The 23,691-nt window shown below is 38.8% G+C and overlaps 1 protein-coding gene across 1 annotated transcript in view; it reads left to right on the top strand.

Annotated features, from left to right (window-relative positions):
- The window catches only part of MACROD2 (mono-ADP ribosylhydrolase 2), a 2,305,531-nt gene extending 2,282,745 nt beyond the window's left edge, over positions 1-22,786 (top strand). The window contains exons 17-19 of the mRNA XM_070382044.1: positions 12,106-12,183; positions 15,096-15,160; positions 22,670-22,786. Coding sequence (XP_070238145.1) covers positions 12,106-12,183; positions 15,096-15,160; positions 22,670-22,786 — 260 coding nt within the window. The remainder of the gene's footprint in view (positions 1-12,105; positions 12,184-15,095; positions 15,161-22,669) is intronic.
- The last annotated feature ends 905 nt before the right edge of the window (positions 22,787-23,691 follow it).

The raw sequence follows: 23,691 nt of genomic DNA, 5'->3' as shown, positions 1-23,691 counted from the left end.
AGTAGTGGGATTGTTGGGTCATATGGTAGTTTTATTCCTAGTTTCTTAAGGAATCTCCATACTGTCTTCCATAGCGGCTATATCAATTTACAATCCCATTAACAGTGCAAGAGGGTTTCCTTTTCTCCACACCCTCTCCATCATTTATAGTTTGTAGATTTTTTGATGATGACTGTTCTGATTGGTGTGAGGTGATATCTCATTGTAGTTTTTTTTTCCCTGTCCTTTAAATCTATTTTATTTTATTTTTAAATTTGTTTATGTTAATTGGAGGATAATTACAATATTGTGATGGTCTTTCCCATGCATCAATATGAATCGGCCATAGATATAGGTAGGTATGCATGTGTCCCATCCATCCTGAAACCCTCCCTCCTCCCTCTACACCCTATCCCTCTAGGTTGTTCAGAGCATCAGTTTTGGGTGCTCTGCTTCATGCATCAAACTCACACTGGTTATCTAGTTTACATATGGTAATGTATATGTTTCAATTCTATTCTCTCAAATCATCCTACCCTCTTCTCCTATTGAGTCCAAAAGTCTGTTTGTGTCTCCTTTGCTGCCCTGTATGTAGGATCATCAATACCATCTTTCTAGATTCCGTATATATGCATTAATATACAGTATTTGTCTTTCTCTTTCTGACTTACTTCACTCTATATAGGTTCTTGATAATGCATTCCTTTTTATAGCTGAGTAATATTCCATTGTGTATGTGTACCACGACTCCTTATGCACTCATCTGCCTATGGGCATCTAGCTTGCTTCCACGTCCTAGCCATCGTAACTAGTGCTGCGCTGAACGTTGGGGTGCATGTAGTTTCTATATGCATTTCTCTAACAGTGAGTGATGTTGAGCATCGTTTCATGTGTTTATTTAGCCATCTGTATGTCTTCTTGGGAGAAATGTCTGTTTAGATCTTCTGCCCACATTTTTATTGGGTTGTTTGCTTTCCTTGTATTGAGTTGCATGAGCTCCTTGTATATTTTGGAAACTAGTCCTTCGTCACTTGCTTCATTTACTATTATTTTCGTCCCTTCTGGGGGTTGTCTTTTCACCTTGATTATAGTTTCCTTTGCTGTGCAAAAGCTTGTAAGTGTAGTTATATCCCATTTGTTTCTTTCTGTTTCCATTACTCTAGGAGGTGGGTCATAGATGATCTTGCTGTGATTTATGTCAGTAGTTCTGCTTATGTTTTCCCCTAAGAGTTTTATAGTTTCTGGTCTGACATTTAGGTCTTTAACCCATTTTGAATTTATTTTTGTATAAGGTGTTAGAGAATGTTCTAATTTCATTCTTTTACATGTAGTTGTTCAGTTTTCCAAGCACTACTTACTGAAGATATTATCTTTTTTCCATTGTATATTCTTGCCTCCTGTGTCATAGATGGGGTACCTATTGGGGCCTGGGTTTAATTCTGGACTTTCTATCTTGTGCCATTGATCTGTATTTCTGTTTTTGTGCCAGTACCATAATGTTTTGATTACTATAGCTTTGTAGTATAGCCTGAAGTCAGGGAAGCCTGATTCCTCCAGCTCCATTGATTCCTTTGGCTATTAGGGGTCTTCTGTGTTTTCATGCAAGTTGTAAAATTTTTGGTTCTAATTCTGTGAAATCCATTGGTAATTGGATAGGGATTGCATTGAATCTGTAGATTACATTGGGTAGTATAGTCGTTTTGACAATATTGATCCTTCCAATTCAAAAACATGGTATATCTCTTCACCTGTTCATGTCATCTTTGATCTTTTTCATCTGTATCTTAGTTTTCTGAGTACAGGTTTTTTTACCTCCTTAGGTAAGTTTATTAGGTATGTTAGTCTTTTTGATGTGATAGTAAATTGAATTGTTTCCTTAATTTCTCTGATTTTTCATTGCTAGAATATAGGAATGCAAGAGATTTCTGTGTATTAATTTTGTATCCTACAACTCTACCACATTCATTGCAGAAATCTAATAGTTTTCTGGTCACATCTTTAGGATTTTCAGTGTATAATATCAGGTCATCTGCAAACAGTGACAATTTTACTTCTTCTTCAATTAGGATTCCTTTTATTTCACTTTCTTCTCTGATTGTTGTGGCCAGGACTTCCAAAACTACGTTGAGTAAAAGTGGCAAGAGTGGACATCCTTGTCTTGTTCCTAATCTTAGAGGAAATGCTTTCAGTTTTCACTGTTGAGAATAGTCATTCATTATTTGGCTTTGGAGAGGGAGCCAAAGGCATGTGACCACTACAGGTAGAGTGGTCAAGTAGCAGCTGTATGATTGGGGTTCTTGGGGAGAAAATAGGTTAAATGCGGTGTAGATGGTTTACAATTGTACCTTTGTTCCAAAGAAAAGTGAACTAGTTTTAAATTGAGTATATCCTACTGTCATTAAAAAAAAAAAAGAAAGAAAGAAACAGACTGGGAGTCTTAAACAACAGAAGTTTACTCCCTCACAATTCTGGAGACTGGGAAGTTCGAATCCAGGCACTGGGCTGATTGGGTTTTGGCAGGAGCTCTCTTCCTGGCTTGCACGTGGTCCCCCTTCTCACTGTGCCCTCATTCGGCAAAGGGAGAAAAATGTCCCTCTTCTTATATGGCCACAATTCTGTGAGATCAGGGCCTCAGTATTATGACTTCATTTAACCTAAATTAGCTCCATAAAGGCCTGATTTCCAAATATAGTCACATTACCAGTTGGGGCTTCAACATATGAATCTGGGGTGGGGGTCACATATATTCAGTCCATAACATTGTCTGATCAGAGCTATTCTTTGATAAATATTCCCAAAACCTGCTATTGACAAAGGCTATGTATGTGAGACACCCAGAGTGAATACACTGTCCCACAAATCAAGAGAGTCTACATACCTGATCTTGGGTTTAAGATGGTGATATGAAATCAGACTTTAAATCTCACTCACCCAGACATAATGATATGAAAGCAGATAAGTATAACAAGCAAATGAATACAAATAAAAACAAATGAACCCAAAGAATGGGCTGGTAGCCACAACAAAGAGAAGGCATGAGCCTGGTGTTACCTCCAACCCTCCCCCTCGCTCTAGTAGACTGAAATAATCCTGAATAGGGTCTTACTAGCTACCATTTAGGGGCTCCGAGGTGGTGCTAGTGGTAAAGAACGCACCTGGCAATGCAGGAAACACGAGAGACTCAGGTTCAATCCTTGGGTTGGGAAGATCCCCTAGAGGAGGAAATGACAACCCACTCCACTGTTCCTGCCTGGGAAATCCCATGCACAGAGGAGCCTAGTGGGCTACAGTCCATAGGGTCGCAAGAGTCAGACACTACTTCACCACTACCACCAGCTACCATTTACTTGCCCAACTGGGAGAGAAGCAGCCCAGGGAAATTTCCACAAGTGCATGAAGCTAGCCATGAACACCTTCACTCCTCATTTCCCCCAAGAGACAGGAAAACTCACTATGATTCTCTATGTTAGTATCTCCTGCTGGGAGGAAAATGCTAAAGGAATGGCAGACCAATAACAAATGCCTGGATCTAATTACTTGTATGAGAAATTTTTTAAAAGAGGAATTTCACCAAATAGAGAGTGGAAGAGAAAATAAGTCAAGATCTTTGGGATAAGCAGGAAGCAGAGGAGGTGGTACTGGAGAGTCCCAGGTGAAACCCCCTTGAAGGAGGAGCCCCCTTCATTCCCTAAGGAGTCCCTGTAGGGTTTGCATTTGTTATGTGCCATCCATCCCCTGACACTAATGTTGCAGTTCCCAGAAAGGTGGCCAGAAATAGACAGTCCTGAGGTTCAGAATCTGTCATGAGTAACAAAACAGGAAGTTACAAAAAGCGAAACAAAGGCATATCCAACGGAGAGAAGGAATTTGTGGAGGCTGGATTCATGGCTTGCTGTGTGTCATTGGTTGTGGAAAGAGTGGGTAGTGATCTTTGTTATCAATAAATGCTGCATGGTTTATTTTGCTTCCCCTTACTTTGGATGAATTTTCCTAGGAGTGGTGTTTACCCTTTGTACCCTTAACATATTATCACAAAACACCTGGAAGTGAAACCTGCATGCTCCTCAAGCAGCTATGTAAATAGATAAGCCCACACCATTACTAAGGACTGGAACTTTTTTCCTGAGGCTAAATATATTTATTTTACGGCTCTTGGAACCACATCACTAAGAGGAGTCACATCACTGACTTTTATGATCATTTTAAATAATGTTGGTGCCTTGATTATAAAGAGCAGTTTGTGGGAAAGCATCATGACAACACAGCATATCACAGACTCAGCTTCTCTTTAAGTTCTGTCTTTTCAATGACACTCTGTTCTTCCTGCATAAGTTGGTCTCTGATCTCCTTCTGCTTAGTTGCACTTGGATTCTATACCTAGAAAGTGAACTTGGCACTCTAAGGTCTAATGGAGATCATCTCCCCTAACAATCCATTGCTTGAAAAGAACATAAATTGATGTTTATGCACGTGGAATAAGTGCTTCCTTCCATTTGAGCTTGGAAGTTAAATATACGTGACAAATGCCCTAAACTCTGTGACCAGTTTTATTCCATTTTAGGCAATAGATTTTAGCCTGTAAAGGGACTTCTAATCTCTATACATTAATTCTGTGTTTCTCAAAATTTCACACAAACACCATTTATAGTCCTAAAACTGCAGTCTTTCTGAGATGGAGCTCCAACCCAGCCAAAACTCAGACTGGGACTTGAACCCAGGATCCCTGAGCAGGAGGGGACTCAAACCCATTGTCTTTTCATTGAAACTGTTCCCCTGGTGTCAGAACTTCCCAAAGCTCAGGTTCTTTAGTCTTGTCACAGAAAGAATTCAGCAGGAGGCAAAGTGATAGGCAAACAGGGAGTTTATTAGTATGGGATGCTTGTGAGAGATACAAGCAGGCAAAGAAAGGCAGCACAGCCCTGAGAACAAAGAGGGCTAAATGTTTATAATCAGAGAAAAAGTGGAGAGGCGGGGAGAAGACCACCCTCTTCCTCGTTTTTGGATAGATGTCAAGGTTTACATCATTAGTTCCTCCTTTGACCCATATGGTCTAGCTGGGAGTGTCACGGGGCTATTAAAATCATATGTATATTAGCAAAAGGCTGGTGACATATACTAGTATGACAATTCATCTCAGGTTTCAGTGTAATGTCCCCTTTCACCTAATTTCTTTCCCCTTTCACCTATAATCCTGTCTTGGCTACATGCAGAAATGCAGCTCTTCAAGGACCATTAACAAGATTCAGACTGCATACCTGTTGGCCTGCATTTATCTATTTGAAGGCTGTGCCAGATCTTCATTGATCTTCACTGAGTGCAGGCGTCCTCTAGCTGTGGGGAGCGGGCTCCCCTCTAGTCGCAGGGCACCAGCTTCTCACTGCAGTGGCTTCTCTTGTTGCAGAGCACGGGCTTTAAGGCACACAGGCGTCAGCAGTTGTGGCACACAGGCTTGGTTGCCCCGTGGTATGTGGAATCTTCCCAGACCAGGGGTCAAACCTGTGTCCTCTGCACTGGCAGGCAGACTGCTAACCACTGGACCCCCAGGGAAGTCCCCTTGTGTGTTTAACTCAGGACTTGTGGCTGAGTGTGCCTGGTGCTTGAATGCACCTGGCCTTCCTTCAAGGTAGGGTAGATTGTTGCTAGGTTACCGGCTTCATTCATTTACAAGAATTTCCCAAACTCCCTTCAAATTCCCTCTAGTGGGATTTTTAAACTAAACTATTTAACTATCCTACTTTATCCCTGTCAGTCCTGTAGATGCTTTTAGGTGATACCAAAGCTAACACATTATTATGTGTGAAAAGATTAGGCACAAATTAAGCTCACAGTTTTATAGCTGTAATTGCTATGGGACAAGATTAAGAAGCAATGTTAAGGCAGAGTCCATTAAAAACACATTATTAAGCATTGGGCTGCAGGAGACCCTGGTTCAATTCCTGGGTCAGGAAGATCCACTGGAGAAGGGATAGGCTACCCACTCCAGTATTCTTAGGCTTCCCTGATGGCTCAGCTGGTAAAGAATTCACCAGCAGTGCAGGAGACCTAGGTTTGATCCCTGGGTTGGGAAGACACCCCAGAGAAGGGAAAGACTACCCACTCCAGTGTTCTACCCCAGAGAATTCTGTGAACTGTATAGTTCATGGTGTCGCAAAGAGTCGAACATGACTGGGTGACTTTCACTTTATTAAACATTAGTTTTTACCACAGTCGTGCCTTCAATCTCAGAGGTTTAGAACACCAATCGTCCATTCTTTTGTTCACAGATGTGAGGATCAACCCCATCTGGTCTGGGCCAGGAAGGATGTCAGGCTGTGAACTGAGTTTTAGGTCTCAGTCGCTCAGCTCTTCCCTGAAGCATGTTCTTTTTGGGGTAAAAGGCAGGAGCATAAGAGGGCAAACCCCAACAGAACAAGTGCATTTCACAGACCTCTGTTTGACTCACTTTTGCTAATGTCTCATTGGCTAAAGCAAATTCCATGACCAAGCCCAGTGTCAAAGAACAATGAAGTCAGCTCCCATAGGAGTGAAGATAGGAAGTAAGCCTTTCTAAATAATTATCTAATTCATTACATTAATAGTAAAGTTGGAAATCCATTACATTAAGAGTAAGTTGGAACATAGATAATGGCAAAAGTCAAGACGGTTCAAGAATGCTTGCTTTGGTTCAACACCAATTTAATTCAATAGAATTGAATCCAGACAACTCTGCTTTTTGTAGCTGTCATGATACCTAGGGAACTACACATTCTGAACAATAATTATTTGTACTTCTTTTTGTTGCATGGAGTTTATTGCCAACATAAATCTCAAAAGAAATACTTGGAGAATCCTCTAATATCTCTCCATGTTTATGTATTTAAAAATTTGGTTAACTGCATTCTATATGCATTTCAGCATCTTTTCTTTGTGGCAAGACTTGCTTCATTTATTATTTTTTATGTAATGCAACTGACCTACAAAAGGTTATCATAATCAAGGCTTTGAAGAGGACAGTTGAGGTTGGTAATTGAAAATGAACTGGTACTGACTGTCCCAGACTCTTTCTATTTCAGCATCTTTTATCTCCTTCTAGGAGCCCTGAAATGTACCTCTTGTTTGTGTTCTAAGCAGCAGCAATCAAAATGAGGGGAGGGACAGGCAAACTGAAATAAATAGGCTGTAGAGACAGTTTTTGTTTTGATCAGATTCTGTTGTCTGTGTGAAATGGAATCATTTCTCTGGGGCACTCAGATGCATTGCCCAGCAGGAGAGAAGCCCTTAGGATAATAACAGTTCCACATACATGAGAGTAATAAGTATCTGTCATTCTTCTTTCCCTCTTTCCAAATAACAGCACACACACCCACACTTGCATACACATATGCAATTGCACGTTCACATAAGCATGCCACCGCACACATGCATAGTCATATATTCATACCACACGCACACGGATCATGTACACTCATGATGAATACATGAATAATGTCTACCATTAATAATAATCATACCATTAGGTATTATTGGACACCATCAGAACTTCTCAAAATACAAAATAATTGTTATATTTTATAAGATATGATTACTATAGAAGGGATGTTAATTGACCTAACACTATTTACACATTATTTATTTGACTTTCTCCTTGGGGTCACTGTGATGGCATCTAGAAGTACTAGATGCCAATAATCATACCATTAGGATCTTCAAAATACCAATAATCATACCATTAGGATCTTCAAAAGCAGATCTAAGAGACCTCTGCTCAACAACATGGCAATATACAGAGCTACAACTATGATTTTTCTTCTCTCTCTGTCACGGATCTGAAACATGCCCTGACATTTCATGCTAATCTGTGCCAATATGATGGCATAACCTGAGAATTCTCAAATATATTTTAAAACAATGAGTTTGAAAAGACAAAACATAAGGCCAGCAAAAAATAAATATTTACTGTCTGGTTGGCCTTTTGGGTTTTGCTTTCTTCAACTTTTTTCCTCTCTCACCCAGCTCTTAGAAGTGTTTTGTACGCTTCTTTATTTTCATTGAGCATTATTCAATTGACTAGCATCCTGTTAGCTAGAAAGTTCTCTGTGATGTCAGAGAGGTTTCTCTATAGTAATATCATCAAGGTTATTACCATTAATAGTCATGACATTGAAAGAGATTCCCTGGAAGAATCAGCCACGGGTACTTCTAGATGCCATCACAGTGACCCCAAGGAGAAAGTCAAATAAATAATGTGTAAACAGTGTTAGGTCAATTAACATCCCTTCTATAGTAATCATATCTTATAAAATATAACAATTATGTTGTATTTTGAGAAGTTCTGATGGTGTCCAAGGAGTTAGAACATTTTGTAGTTATGTTTATAGTGAAAAGGCTGAGGCTTTTAAATACTGCGATGTTTGGTAAAAGGCATTCAAGAAAGCAAGTGACCAGGTAAGATATCCTCTTTTATGACATGTCTGTCTGTGTCTTGCTCATTTTCTATTGGCTTCCTTGTCTTTTATATTGTTTTATATATAAGTCCATTGTGAGTTATATATACATATGTGCACACACACACACACACACATATATACAAGGACTCTTGTGCTATGTGTGTATATATATATGGCAAATTTCTTCTACTCTGGTTTATTTTACAGTCTTAATGCTGCATTTTGATAAACTAAAGCTGCTAATTTAAATGTTTTCCAGATTACTAGTCTTTTTCCTTATGGTTAATGTTTTATTTTTCCTATGTACGAAATTTTGCTTAATGACGTGAGGGTCTTTTTCCATGGTACCTTTCAAATGTAGTTCTATAACCTACCTAGAATTTTTATTTTTAGTATAGCGAAAATCCTTCAGTGTAAGTCTACTATTTTAACCCTGAAAATATTTCAAATTGAAGTCTAAAAGAAGATATTGTTAGGTATGAAATTTTACATTAATATTATTTTCTTCAAGCACTTTAAAGATATCATTACATTGTCTCTGGATTCCATTATTTTTATTGAGATGTCATCTATAATTCCTATTGTTGCTATTTTGAAGTGAATCCTTCTTTACTCACTAATTAATTTTATAGTTTTTCTTTAACCATGATTTTCTGCAGTTTTATAATGATTGACTTGAATGAGCTTTGCTTTGCATTAATTTTGGGGATCATAATAATTCTTTTCTATATTTTTCATCTTTATATTCTTTCATCTTTAATATTCTTTATATTTTCTTCTAAATTAGCTTTCAATTTATGAATTCTTTCTTCAGCTGTGTCTTATTACTGCCACATCTGCCTATTGAATTCTAAACTTCAAGTATTATATATTTTTCAGTTCCAGAATTTACATCTGACTTTTTTTTAATACAGTGTTTAGTCCAGTGATCTGATAAACTTCTTTGCCATGAGAATTCACCCTCTTCTCACTCAACCCTTAAACTCATTAACCATATTTTAAAGTTGTATCTACGAGTAATATCTCTAACATGTCTCTATATATTGTTTTATTGTCTTGGTTTTCAGTGATCCATACTTGTTCTTCTGGAATGATTGGTATTTTTTTATTGAATGCTAGACACTATATGTGAAAAATTGTAGTGATGACTTGAGCCTCTGGATGACTTTATCTTCTTCCAGAGAGGATTATGTTTGCTTCTTAAAGGCGGGTAGGATTGAGCAGAGCACTGAAGTCTAGTCAGAGATTAAGTTGATTAAAAGTTGGTCTTCAGATTTTTTTTAAGAACTGGTCTGTTTCAAGTTCATTGCCCCCAGAGTATGACCCTTCAGGGGAATCCCAAAGAAAACTTGAGGTACTTGTCAGAGCACCTCTTCTTTGGTGGGCCCTGGCCTCCAAGTTTTGCCCCTCTCCCCACCCCAAACTTCATTTAAAAACATCTGGAAGCTCTGCTAAACTTCTTTGTACATGTGGAGTGTCAAGTTCGCCATTTTTCACCTCCTCAAGCTCCTTTAATGGCTCTCGAGTGCCTTAAAATAATTTCTCAAATCTGTTCAATGTCTCTATCTATTCTTGATGGGAGTATTACCCTACATTATGATAGTTATTTTAGGCAGAAATCTTTTTCTTAGTGTAGTCTTAACTTGCATTTTTTTTTCATTAGTATCAAAGTGAATCACATTTTCACATAACTGCAGGCCATTCTCATTTTTAATTAACTTCCTGTTAGATCTTTTGCTCCGTATTCTATCCAATTGTTAATATTTACCTCTATTTTTTAGAAGTACTTTATATATCAAAGATATAGACCCATTGTCCATGATAAAAAGTATAAATATTTTTCAATTTATACTTCTTTTGCAAAACGTCTCTTATGGTAATTTTTCCCACCTCAAAGTCTGTGTTTATATAAAGTCAGACATTTCATTTTTTTTTTTTTCTTATTTCTTCGGTTTTGAGGGATACTTAGCAAAGATCCCTGCTCTCAGGCTTAGAAAAATATCCATCAGTGGTTTCTTCTGTAATTGTGTCTTTAAGGAATATGTTGATGAGCAGTTGAAACATTGTCTATTTTCTAGAATTGACAGTGAGAAAAAAATATGATGTTAAGTCCAGTTGGAAGTTTCAAGTTTTGTTTTCACTTTCCCAACTTCATCCTCAGAAACTAGTGAAAAAAGCTCATGGACACAGTCACTTTAATGGTGTCCTTGTAGGACTTGGCTGTCCAGGAGTCATTTTTTCTTATGTTATCCTATTCCTGACTTTTCTCATCTACTCTCATGCTATCAATGATATGACATTATTCTGTACTGAAAAGTGACAATGTTAGGCACTCACTTGTATCTGACTCTGCAACCCCATGGACTGTAGCCCACCAGGCTCCTCCGTCCATGGGATTTCCCAGGCAAGAATATTGGAGTGGGTTGCCCTTCCTCCAGGGGATCTTCCCAAGCCAGAAATCGAAGACGTCTCCCAAATTCCCACGCGTCTGATTCTCAATTTTCTTCCTCAGCATCAGATGCAAAGCTTCTTTGGTGTCTGCACTTAAATGACCCTGCACTTCAGTCTTCAAATATAAAATGACTTTCTTCACTGTTAAGTACTGACCTTCCTACCTTCCATTTACCCAGGCTAAGATTAGTGACCTTACTTCTTGATTCTCAGCTTCAGTAAATCATTACCAAAAGTGCAAGTTGAAGGTATCTGCCTTTGAAGAGATTATACACTGGATCTTTCCTAGCCTTGACGCTTCACTAACAGGACGATCACCTTGAACATACTCTGAACTCAATAAGTATCCATGTAATGAAACTCAATTTAATATTGTATTTTTAAGTACAGAAATAATAAAAAAACTTTGAAATTATGGGTTTTTCCAGTACTTTATTTGTATTTTCAAATGCCCTGGCTCTTCAAGTTGTGAAAACATAATAGATATCTAAGAAGCAAGAGATTATTGTCCTTTTGACTATCTGTAAATTTTCTCACAAAAAGAAAAATGGATGTTAACTAGACTTATTACAGTGATCAATTTTCAATATGTACAAATATCAGATCATGAAAAGCAAAAGAAAACCAGTGCCCTTACAACTACACATAAGTGTGTTATATAGCTTCAGCCACAGTGAATGGAGGACAAGTCTTATGAAGTTGTGTGAGTAGAGAAAAATTACAACAGAAATTAACTAAAGACTGGATTCTCGGTAGTCCGAATGGCAGCATCCAAGGATGTCTTCTAGGGGAACAACTGAGACATTCATTTGTGTTTAAACAAAAAAAACCTCACTGCCAGGAGAATGAATCTTTCAGCTTTCAGTCATGCCTAAGGCAAAGTAGATTTTCTGTTTTTACTCTCTTCAAAATTAAAGCCACCTAAACTCACACACAAATTTCCCCAAATTCAAATTGTGGGTTGTTCTGATTAAACCAAGTTTCCCTGCTTTCATATTACCTGCTTTCTAATTTGAGAACTTGTGCATGTATGTATGTGATTATTTCACAAATTAAAGAGAATTTAGACTATGACAGCACTGAAGTATTCAAGCAACTCAGCCTACTGTTTCCTCCTTTAACCTCTTCTGCAAAAGAAATTCAATCCCAGGAGTATTTTTAAATTTAAGAGTGCAGTGGAGGATGACAGAACAATTGGCAGTCAGGACATTCCAATTCTCTATTAATCAAGGACTGTCGTCTTCTTCAGATCAAGGCGGAAACACACCGAGAGTTCCCGTGAAGAGCGAAGGCTCTGTTGACACAGAGAGCTCCACCAGTCCTGATGGTAAGTTTCTGAGCTATTTGAGTCACCGAAACCACAAACCTGGCACACTTTCTCTGTGTAATCTAGGATTAAAGGAGCTGGTCTATGAATCAGCATGTTCAGTTTGAACAGGGTAAAGTTCAAAAACTGCTTTCTACTGGGAATTGGCAAAATTGACAGCCCCTTTTTTAAAAAAATAGCAAAAAAAAAAAAAAAAAAAAGCACGTGCCTCAGTTTACTCTTACTTCATGTCACCAAGGGAAGAGTGGGTCATGCCAAGGCTAAACTGAACTGAAGTCCAGCTGGTGAACTCTATGGAACTACTCAGCATTTAGAGGAGGCCTGGCTTGAATCTGGGCTATTCTTAAAATTTCATGACTCCACCTCACTGTATCACATCACATGGCTTGGCCAGAAACATAGTGAGCCTTTAAAAGCACTTTATCAATTTCCAAAAACCTTTCTTTGGTCATGTCTCATTTTGAAGGCATCTAAAGACTGTGAGCCTCAGGAATATTATCACCTTGCCCCCGCACCATGACACTGGAGACCCTCTGAGAGATCATCATTTGCATTAGAAAAAACAGCTATTTAGGCACACGTGATTTCTAAATATTCAATTCCATTTGCCCACAGAGCTTAGGAGAGCCAGAATTGTTGGTCAGTTTTCAACATGTATATATAAAATCTTGCAGTTTGGGTTGATAATGACCTTGAGAAAATTTCAGCCACTGTTAGAAGTTACTTGGTAGTTTTAAACAGTTTCCTATACCACGCATTCCACCCTGCTATAGGCATGCCCTCACCTTCGTGGACTCCCTTAATTATACGCTCTTTTGCAACAACTGATTTTTAATTTAATTTTTTTTAATTATCCAATTTTAAGGGTTACTTTCCATTCATAGTTATTACAAAATATTGGCTATATTCCCCATGTTCTACAAAACATCTTTGAACCTATCTTTGACTACTCAGTGCAAACTGATTATTTTTTTAACCCTTCCCTGGAAGAGGGCATGGCAGCCCCCTCCAGCATTCTTGTCTGGAGGATCCCATGGACAGAGAAGCCTGGCAGACTACAGTCCATGGGGCCACAAAGAGTCGGACACGACTGAAGCGACTGAGCATGCACATGCATTATCTAGGAAAATAATATTTTTAAACCCCAGATTTCATCCATTAAAGTCACTCCATATTAGTCATACTCAGCCGAGTGAAACCCTCCCAGCCAGGTTGTGACACTATAAACATGATTTTTAACTAGGTCTCTACAAATCATCTTCTGAAAAATACCAAGGTAATGCAATTCTCACTAAATAAAAGGGGCATAAATGTGTTAAATCCTAAGGTTCAGTCCTCACTATAGAGTTTACTGAACACAAAGTCTCAGCTATAAAAAAAAACATAGTTAACATTGCTCATCAGATGCTTTTCCTATTAACACTTATTAATAGATTTTAGAACTAGGGACCCTTGAGTTGGAGGAAGGAACAGATAAGGAACACTCTCCTATATTTTATTCTGTACAGCCCACACTGAGATGGTCAACCTTACAGTAACTCTGTGGGCCAGGATGGAAAGTGTGCACAGTGTTCGTTTTTATGGGCACCCTTGCTGTATCTGGCCAGTTTACACCTGGGGTAAAGAGTGGGCTCACACATGGTGAGAAACCAAGGAGTGTTTGCAGCAGGAACAGACAGACCTGCTTTTAAAACCTTCCTCCTTGAGAGTTGGGTGGGCTGCCAACCAGCCATTCCCTCTTTCAAGTCTCTTTGGAATGGGAAATCCAGCCCCGCCACTGTTTTAGCCGAATCAGGTTTTTGTGTTCAAGAAAGAGAGATATGGATGATTGATTTTGTTCAAACAAATGAAGATTACCCAAATGAGAACAGGTTACACATCCAGAGCATGGGTGTCAGCTCTTATCGATTACGTTTGGCCAACTCAAAGGCAGGAGGGAAGCGGGGAACTTCTATCTAACAAAAGGGAAGATTTCAAAGACCCTTGACAGGAGGTTGTTTGCAAGAGGAAGCCAGATGGGTTAACCAGAAGTGGCTGGTTGGTTTGAGAAGATTTGGTTTTCCCCGGTTGGCCCTGTGTTGGGAGCATGGAGCAAACCATAGGGAAGCTAGCAGTCACTGACCAAGTTCTGAGCTGCTTGCTGCAGAGTTTTGAAGTCAGAATTCTACTGCCAAATATGGTCTGGCCATTGTTCATCTGTATATTAAGTCTCTCGGTATATAATATGGGCTTTGATGCTTTAGCAATACCAATCTAATTAAACCTACTGACCCTTGAAAATTTCCAGAGTGTCTGCTGTGCCTGTTCTGGGCTCCTTCTGGACAAAGACATTAATTATGTGTGCTATTTGTATGCAAATACTTACATAGACTAATACACACAGCAAAGTAAATGCACATGTTTTATCATTGCTGTGTGATCTGGTTAGATGTTTTGCTTTTCCGTTTCATGGTGTCCACTGCACGCATTGGCAAGTTTTCAGGGTCGGTTTTGAATTTCAAAATTGAGAACCTGGCAAACCCAGCAGGCCTACTAGCATTGCTGTTTCAGAGGGAGCCGCTTACCTCTCTGTGCATGGATGATCTGGTTGGCTTTGTTTTCCCTTTATTTTCTTAGACATCTATTAAAGCCTTTGCATTTACCTAAGGAGTGTAATGTCAACCCCCAAATCCAGTATGAAATGAAAACAGCTCCTACAGTTTAGTAAAGAGGCAATTCTGCCCTCCCCATCCCCCGACCAGTAAAAATCTACAAGAGTGGTCCCCAAATCTTGAATGAATGAATGAAAACAAATTGAAAAGAGGTATAAGATAGGAAGTCAGAAATGTAGCGATTCACAGGCCATTGTAATATATTTAAGAGACTTGGGTTTAACAAACATTTAACCTTTTTGTTTTCCCTTCTGGTTACAGTTGACATGAATTGTCAGGTTGAGAGTGTAAATGACCCAACAGAGAGTCAGCAAAGATTAACTAAGGTAAGTTGCCTCTGTGGTGAGATTTCCAATTGATTAAATGGGCCAGCCATAGGAACTGTTTGTAAAAGGCATGTTGGATTTCCCTCAGTTCTATCAAGTCCCACAGCACGGCTCAGGCTAAGCTTTTAAAATCTTTATGCCAAATAACATATTATAAGGAGCTAGGATTAGCCCTAGAAGCTCACCATCTTTAAAAGAAAAAGATAAGCTACAGCATCTCCAGATTGTGCAGTACCCTGGTTTTCTGAGCTTTGACAAGAAAACAATTTTTCCATCTAGCTCACACCCTGGCTTCCTGGAGTGAACAAATTATTGCAGCAACCCCAAGCTGATTCTGAAGTATTGCTTTTCCAGAAGCTACCTGCTGAGTTGTTTAGTATATCTGTTTTTAAGCATAACACTAAATCTTTGCCCTGGAGAACGTAAAAGGCATTTGAGCATGCTTGGGCTGAGAGAAGCCCGCCTTATGTTTTGTCCTCTTACCCCACTACCTGTGGACCTTCGCATCCGTACAAAGGTTTGTTGAGTTGAATGAGCCCCAGGACACACCACAGGAAAATAAATGGGACCAGATGATGTTTAGGAGATTTTCTAGACCAACATTCTAAATCACTCAGCCAAGACTAAAGTGTATCTAGAATACTGAATGGTCTGTTACCCATTTTTGTACCTTGAGTGCTGGTGAGAAGAATGAAAGGAAAGAAACCAGGTTTGCTATTCTGATTCCTGGCTTAAAACACTTAGCTGTGAAAAAATTCTATGGGATAAGTGAACTGTGTGTTACCTGGAGCTACACACAGACGTGTTGACGTCCTTGCCTCTGTCAACTGAAGAAAAAAGACACAGCCCAAAAGTTGAGAATTATGTCTCACTCAATGACTCTCTGTGGACTTCAAGCCCAGAGTAGCTCTGAAGGGCTGCTCCAAAGAGGTAAGGGAGCAACCAGGATTTATAGGAGTTTTGCAACAAAGATCAGGTAGCCACAATACCAAAAGATTACTGATAATTAAGGAAAACCAGATACCTCGAATTAATGAATTTAGTGCTTTTCTGTATATGGGAAGATGCAAGAGTCTGGGCTCATTAAAATCACTCCTTTGCTAAGCACCTAGCTGTCTAGGGCTGCTCTCCTGTTCTTCCCCACCTTCCCCTCAGTGCGCTGTCTCCATCCTGAGGGCTCACTGTGGGAGTCACAGTGTCTGGCAGGCAACATTTTTCCTTCACAGTGCTTCCCCTTGGTCAAAATCTGACCAGCCGTCGGAGACATTTCATGACCAATTTTGTGGCACAGTGCTAGGAATGGCTCATTCCTAGACCAGACAGATATTCTGTTGATAGGTCACTCAATGTGTTATTTTTTTGGATTAGGTCCTGTTGATGATAATTAAAATTCTCTGGATTGCTTGCATTACTAGTCTATTATGATCCAGGAAATGTTTTCCCCTGTGGCTTCTTCCCATATCTAGAGTTGCACTATTACAATTATTTTATGTAGAGTTATGTGTATATGGTGGATTAACTCAAGACTTTTAGCCATCACTGATTTTGTTGGACACCTGGTTTCACACAGGGTAATACAAGAGACAATCTTATAAATTAGACAATAGGCAATACAGCTAGTAACATTAATAAAGTCATAGTACAGCAGAGATAGATACAAAGCATAAACCATTTGGAAACAAAAAAGAAAAAATTAAAACAATGATTAGTATAAATAGTTGTAATCTGGTTGCAGTAAATCATCAAGTCCACAGAAGATCTAACTGGAGAAGCCAAATCCTAGAAGGATCAGGTAGAGAGAAAAAGATGTTTCATGTTCGTTTACAGAAGTGTACTTTGTCAACTTGTTGAGGGCCATAGCATAAAAGCATGTTTTTTTTTTTTAAGAAAACAAAAATTAAGAGTATATTTCCCAAAAAGTCATAATATCACAAATTATATTTATCAGTTAATTAATTCCTGATGATCTGGGTGAAATCTTCAGGTGTTCCATTAGAGTTTTGTAACTTCTTACCCAGCTCAGTGATATGATCTAAAAGTGATCAGAAACTTCTATTTGTCAAAAAGCCTTTCTATGAATTTTCTTGAAGACCTTCATTTTTATAGAAGCATCAAAATAAAACAACGATTGGCTTTAAGTAGCAAGACTTAAAAAGGCTTGGTTAAAGATCAAATTATAATGCAATTGACAAGAAACTTGGATATTGCTGTGACATATAAGATTTTAAGATTAAAAACTAGAATTTATGATCAATATTATACCAGTGTATATCAGATTTTTAGGAATTCATATATATTTTAGGATATCTGTATTAATGACATTTATCCACAAAATATAACCTAAGGTTCGTCTCTAATCAGTTGACAATGTTTCTCAAGTAATTTAACATACCATAAGCCTAATTAGTCTGATATTCTTCTCTGAGATGCCATAGGGGTCCTCTGAAGCCTTTTAAAGTTAGCTGGAGATGTTAAATAAAACTTGATAGGAAGTTTGTCAAAAATAACAAAAAAAGTTTTAAAACACTTGGTCAAATAGGACCACAGTGACCACATAACCAAAGTTGACAAAAGATTTCAAAAGTAAAAACAGATCACTTAAAGGCACAGAAACTCACACAATCTGTTACCAATGCCACACTCCAAGAAAACTTTATTCTCCTAACAGAGAGAAAATGAAACTCCAGTCTTACACCAGCTTACTTTTAACAACAAAATCCATCTACCTTACTAAATTCAGTCTAAATTCAACCAGTCCTGACCATGCACAAAACTCATTTCTCAGGCTTATTTTCCACCAACTTTCTGTATGCTTATTATTTTGTCCCCTATTTTTTCCCCATCTAGAAAGAACCAACTTTGGAACAAAATTATTTTCTTTTCCCTTAAAAAAACACAATTCCATCTTTCGTACCTTCTTTTGTTCACAACACTCATCTTACTTTCCAAGTAAGCAATTATGAACTACCTTAGTGTTCTGTTTGGCATGGCAAACAAATATAATAATTTCTAAAAACATGTGCTTTCTTATAAAAATATCTCAGTGTGGCACCAAACATATATATGAATAGTTCTAAATATCTTTAGCTTCTCTGTAAAGGGAAGAGGATGTTTCAGTATCTTATTTGGGAATGACCTAGCTCTTCAATAAGCTTCTACTGTTTAACTTAATTTAGCACAATTCTTCAACTTACCAAGTCATATGGAGAGATTATTTTCAAGCAGACATTCCTAAAGCATAATTATTTCTAAAGAGTTTACCCCCAAAGCTTATCTTGTCTCCCTTATAGTGTATTTATAAGAATTTCATCATACCAAGTTAATTTTTATTGTTGACAAACTCTGTAACAGAAATAAATGTATTGACCTGCATTAAACCTAGGTAAAATAAAAGACAAGTCTTTATTGATTAAACCATCAATCTTAAGCTTGATGCCAGATGTTAATTTAATACTGAATACTTTCTAGATTGTTTGAACCTAAAATTCATTCTAGCCTGCTTTTTCATATTTAGAAATATTTAGTTCATAAGCTCTTTTATAAGTTTAATTTTGATAATATTTTCCAGAGGTAGAGATGTCTCATATGTGCAATGTGTACAGAGAGAAAACTAGGGCTTTCATAGCTTCAGTTTAAAAACTTAGTTATGAATCAGATATTACAATGTACATTTCAGTTCAGTTGCTCAGTCGTGTCCGACTCTTTGCAAACCCATGAATCACAGCACGCCAGGCCTCCCTGTCCATTACCAACTCCCAGAGTTCACCCAGACTCACGTCCATCGAGTCAGCGATGCCATCTAGCCATCTCATCCTCTGTCGTCCCCTTCTCCTCCTGCCCCCAATCCCTCCCAGCATCAGTCTTTTCCAATGAGTCCACTCTTCGCATGAGGTGGCCAAAGTACTGGAGTTTCAGCTTTAGCATCACTCCTTCCAAAGAACACCCAGGACTGATCTCCTTTAGAATGGACTGGTTGGATCTCCTTGCAGCCCAAGGGACTCTCAAGAGTCTTCTCCAACACCACAGTTCAAAAGCATCAATTCTTCAGTGCTCAGCTTTCTTCACAGTCCAACTCTCACAATGTACACTTACTACTTTATAAATAACAGTTGAAATACATTAAAGTTGCATGCTCAGATGAATAAGGCTTCACTAGTCATGGAAAAGTGGAGAAGGCACTGGCAACCCACTCCAGTACTCTTGCCTGGAAAAATCCCATGGGCAGAGGAGCCTGGTAGGCTGCAGTTCAGGGGGTCGCTAAGAGTTGGACACGACTGAGCGACTTCACTTTCACTTTTCACTTTCATGCACTGGAGAAGGAAATGGCAATCCACTCCAGTGTTCTCGCCTGGAGAATCCCAGGGACGGGAGCCTTGTGGGCTGCCATCTATGGGGTCGCACAGAGTTGGACACAACTGAAGCGACTTAGCAGCAGTCATGGAAAAGACTTTAAGATTGGCATTTGTTCTTGATTAAGGAGGCTATGAAGTGAATTCTGGCCGAGAGACCCTTTCCAGCAGTTTTGAAACTAAGCAGGACCTTGTAGGGCCCTTTGGGTACAAATCCTTTCCCTGTCCCTTTCTTGTTTGTAGGAAATAAGCTTCCTTCAGCCTTCTTGACTCTTCCCTGAGTTCCAAAGAGCAGATTCAAACAGTTGCTTGAATCAGGTGATGGGCCAGTGTACCGCTTGTGACCTTAACTCCTCCAGGGTTTGCTCCAGAGTAGTTTCAGCTCCTCTTACCATGTCTCAGGTTTTCCCTCTGGTGGTATAAGACTACCATGGGCACTCATGTCCCCAGCAGAGCAAGCTTTAATTAAAATGAATGGATTTTCCTATAGAGACAGCTACATGGCATGATGTCTTTGCCTCCACCACTCCTGTAAGTTTATTAGTTGCCTGAGAAAGCCATTGCCAGCCAAGAGATGTCCCCTTCTTCAGAGCTGAAAACTCTCATGAGATTTTGGGTTTATTCTGACAGATTCTATTATGATAGGCAATTCAAGGAAAAACATAGGCAATCCAACCCTACTCAGTGTTCTTGCAACTGAGCAAAATCTTCCCAGACTTTCAACTGAGAATAAAACCCCTGAGTGTCTAAACTGAACAAAATCTTGCCAGTGCCTTCGCTGAGGATAACCGCAGGTACCTCTTCTTGAAACTAAGTTTCAAGGACCATCGACTCCTCCAAAAAGGCGCTTAACACCACTGCATAAAATTTAGCATCATTAACCAATAATAGGAGATCTGAAAACCAGGAGTGACTCACCAAAATCATCTGGACTCCCGAAGGAAGTGTTCTGGCCCAAAAGACGCCTGGTAGAGTTTAGGCGAGGAACTCTGCTCTGGGCTTCTTCATTTGGTTCCCAAAACTGTCAACTGGGGAAAAAAAAAAAAAAAAAAAACAACCTTAAAGTTGAAAATTATGTTTTATTCAGTGAACTCTCTGAGGACTTTAAGACCAGGAGGCAACCTCTCAGATAGCTCTGAGGTGTTGCTTTGAAGAGGCAAGGGAAGAGCCAGGATATTTGCAACAAAAACCAGGTAATTGAAACATCAAAAGATTGCCATTAATTAAGGAAAACCAGACATCTCAAGGTAATGAATTTAGCACTTTTCTACATATGGGAAGATGCGAGAATCTGGGCTCATTGAAATTATTCCTTTGATATGCACCTTATCTATTTCTATTCAGAAAGAACTTGCCCTGTTCTTTCCCATCATAAGTCCCCTCAGGGCTCAGTGTCAGGATGGTGGAATATGGCAGGCAAAAGTTTTTATTCACATCTCCCAGCATCTTCTCCATAGGCTTCTGTACTCTCCCAGAAATCCAAGTTGCACCAGACTCAAGCTCCAGCATGGTGGCAGACTAAAGTTTGAGAATATGTGAAAGCAGGCAGCTGTCTTCCCATCATGATTTTAAACTTCCTTGAAAACTAAATTATAATAGTATTTGTGCAATACATATACAGCATAGGACTGATAAAAAATGTAAACTCATACAAACATGGTCTTACAAACATTTCTTCTTTTTTTAAACCTTATTCATGTATTTAAAATTATCCTAAGCTGCAGAAATGATATGGTAGAGAAGTTTCCATTAAAAAGCAGTGAAGTGAGAGTAAACCTGAACAATTTAAAAGCAAGTTCCTCAGTACCACCTTACCTTCTTCCCTTTCACTGCCAACACACTACAGACTTCTTGTCTAGATTTTTTTTTCTTATAGACACTATTATTTTTCTATATGATCAATATCTAGATGAAATAACAAAATAAGTATGTTTTCCTTGGTTAATATCAAAATATTTTCCTTGGCCATAAACATGAATCTAGCCACATACCTTTCACAAAGAGTCGGACACGACTGAGCAACTGAACTGAACTGAACATACCTTTACCCAAGTGAATACCTTGTCAAAACTTAAAGTTCAAAATTAGTTTAACTTTGTTGCAAAAGTATGTATCCTGACTCCTCCCCCTTACCTCTTCAGAGCAGTCCTTCAACTCCAGGAAGAAATGACTCGCACAGGGTCACTCAGTTGATCATGGAAGTTCAGATACCTCCAGAACAAAATTCTTTGACACAGTACTGTTCCCTAAAAAAATAGTGCATTTCTGAACACAGTTGTCACAGCACACAGTATGACCTAAGGAACGTCATCATCATTTACATAGCTGGGTTTGTAGAGGTTACTGGTAGTTCAACAGGAAGAACCTTTAGTTCTGTGCATCATACCTCCAAGAAAATTAACAAAATACAGTGAAATGGGATTAGAATTAGAGTTCAAAGACATAATACAAGAAAATTTAGTGCTGTATAATGTGTTTAAAAATCAGGGATATCATAAATGACAACAGAGGAACAGTTCAATCAATCAATAGAGTGCTGTGCAAATGTAAAAATAATTTCTCAACAAGTATTTGAGGGCATGTAAATATGGTTACAGGCTTACCAGGTGGCTCTGTGGTAAAGACTCCACCTGCCAATGCAGGATACCTGGGTTCATCTTCTCTGGGTCGGGAAGATCCCCTGGAGAAGGAACTGGCAACCCACTCCAGTAGTCCTGCCTGGGGAATCCCATGGACAGAGGAGACTGGCGGGCTGCAGTCCATGATATCACAAGAAAGTTGGACATGACTTAGCGACTAAACTGCCACCACAGCAAAAGATGCTTATGGAACCTGAACTTCTGTTTCTGGAGAAACATGGCAGGCCAAGTGTGGCTTCCAGCGTGGGCTTTATGAGACCTGGTAACTTTTTATGCTCTCAGAATGCTTGCTCTTGGAATCCAGCCACCCTCTACAAAGCTCAAGCTGTGGTACAGAATGGGGACGGCCACATGGAGAGAGACTTTAGAAAGTGAGAGGGCATTTTTGGTGTTCAGACCCCAGTGGATGCCACCTAGAGTAGATGAAGTGCCCACCTGAGCCCACGCCAACTTATAGAATCATTAGAATAATAAATTGCGGGTTTGGGGGCCACTGTGTTTTGGTGTGGCTTGTTTTGTAGCAACAGGTGACTGAAAAGGTGGAAAAAATAAAAAAACCCTCTCAATACAAATACAAAGTTAACATGAAAGCTATCAAAAATGAAGAGGAATTTGAGGCCAAAGCAATAATCTGGTGAGCTGAAAATGCAGCTGTCCCCAGAACTACAGTTTGGTTTTTGGTGTAGATACAGACTCTAAGGCAAGAAATTTAGGTTTTAATGCCCACCTGGACCTTGGGCCATTCAAGGTAAGGAGCTGAAATTGACACCTCTACATAAATATATCTGGGATTCCCAGCTCAAGATATTAACAAGGAGATTTGAGCTGGCCTAGGGTGCTTCATGGGGAAAGAAAAGGCTCCCATGGTAAGCAGAAGTCACATACACACCATGTGTTTGAAGCACAAATTTATGCCATCTAAAGTCATACAGTAATATGCAAACCAAGACATTAATTTATACTTGATTATAGACCAGTGTGACCCCCTGGGAGAGTTAGCAAATGGAAATGTAATGTAAAACTATCCTTTAGAATTCCTCCTGAAGAAATACATTTCCAAAGATGAGTTTATAAAACACACAAGGAAATGATCTATTACGAATGAGAGTTGATGGGTAAAATTGCAGGATGATTAGCACTACAAGAACTTGAGGGTAATGATGAAGATTTCATAAAATAAATACATTTAAATGTCAAAAGATAAAAAGTAGACATAAAACTGTAAGAAAGCAGCAAACTATGAAACATTAACAATTTGGAAAAAGCAAGTAAATGTATAGCAATATAAATGACACATGAGTAGATATAAGGAATAGAAACAGAATAACTAAGATATTTTTTGTTCAACAAGAGCTCTAAAAGGAGATGTTGATAGTATTTGAAAGATACTGCCAAGGATTTATCGGAATTGATGAAAGTCAAAAAATTTGAGTTAAAAGAAGAATCATAAGTTACAAGAAGGGCATGTTTAAAATAAATTCCCCGGACTTTCCTGGTGGTCCAGCGGCTAAGACTGCACTCCCAACGCAGGGGGCTCCAGGTT

The sequence above is a fragment of the Bos mutus genome, chromosome 13 (assembly GCF_027580195.1).
Source record: "Bos mutus isolate GX-2022 chromosome 13, NWIPB_WYAK_1.1, whole genome shotgun sequence".
Taxonomy (NCBI): Eukaryota; Metazoa; Chordata; class Mammalia; order Artiodactyla; family Bovidae; genus Bos; species Bos mutus.
The sequence above is the reverse complement of the archived record's forward strand: the minus strand, read 5'-3'. Positions and strand labels throughout refer to the sequence as shown.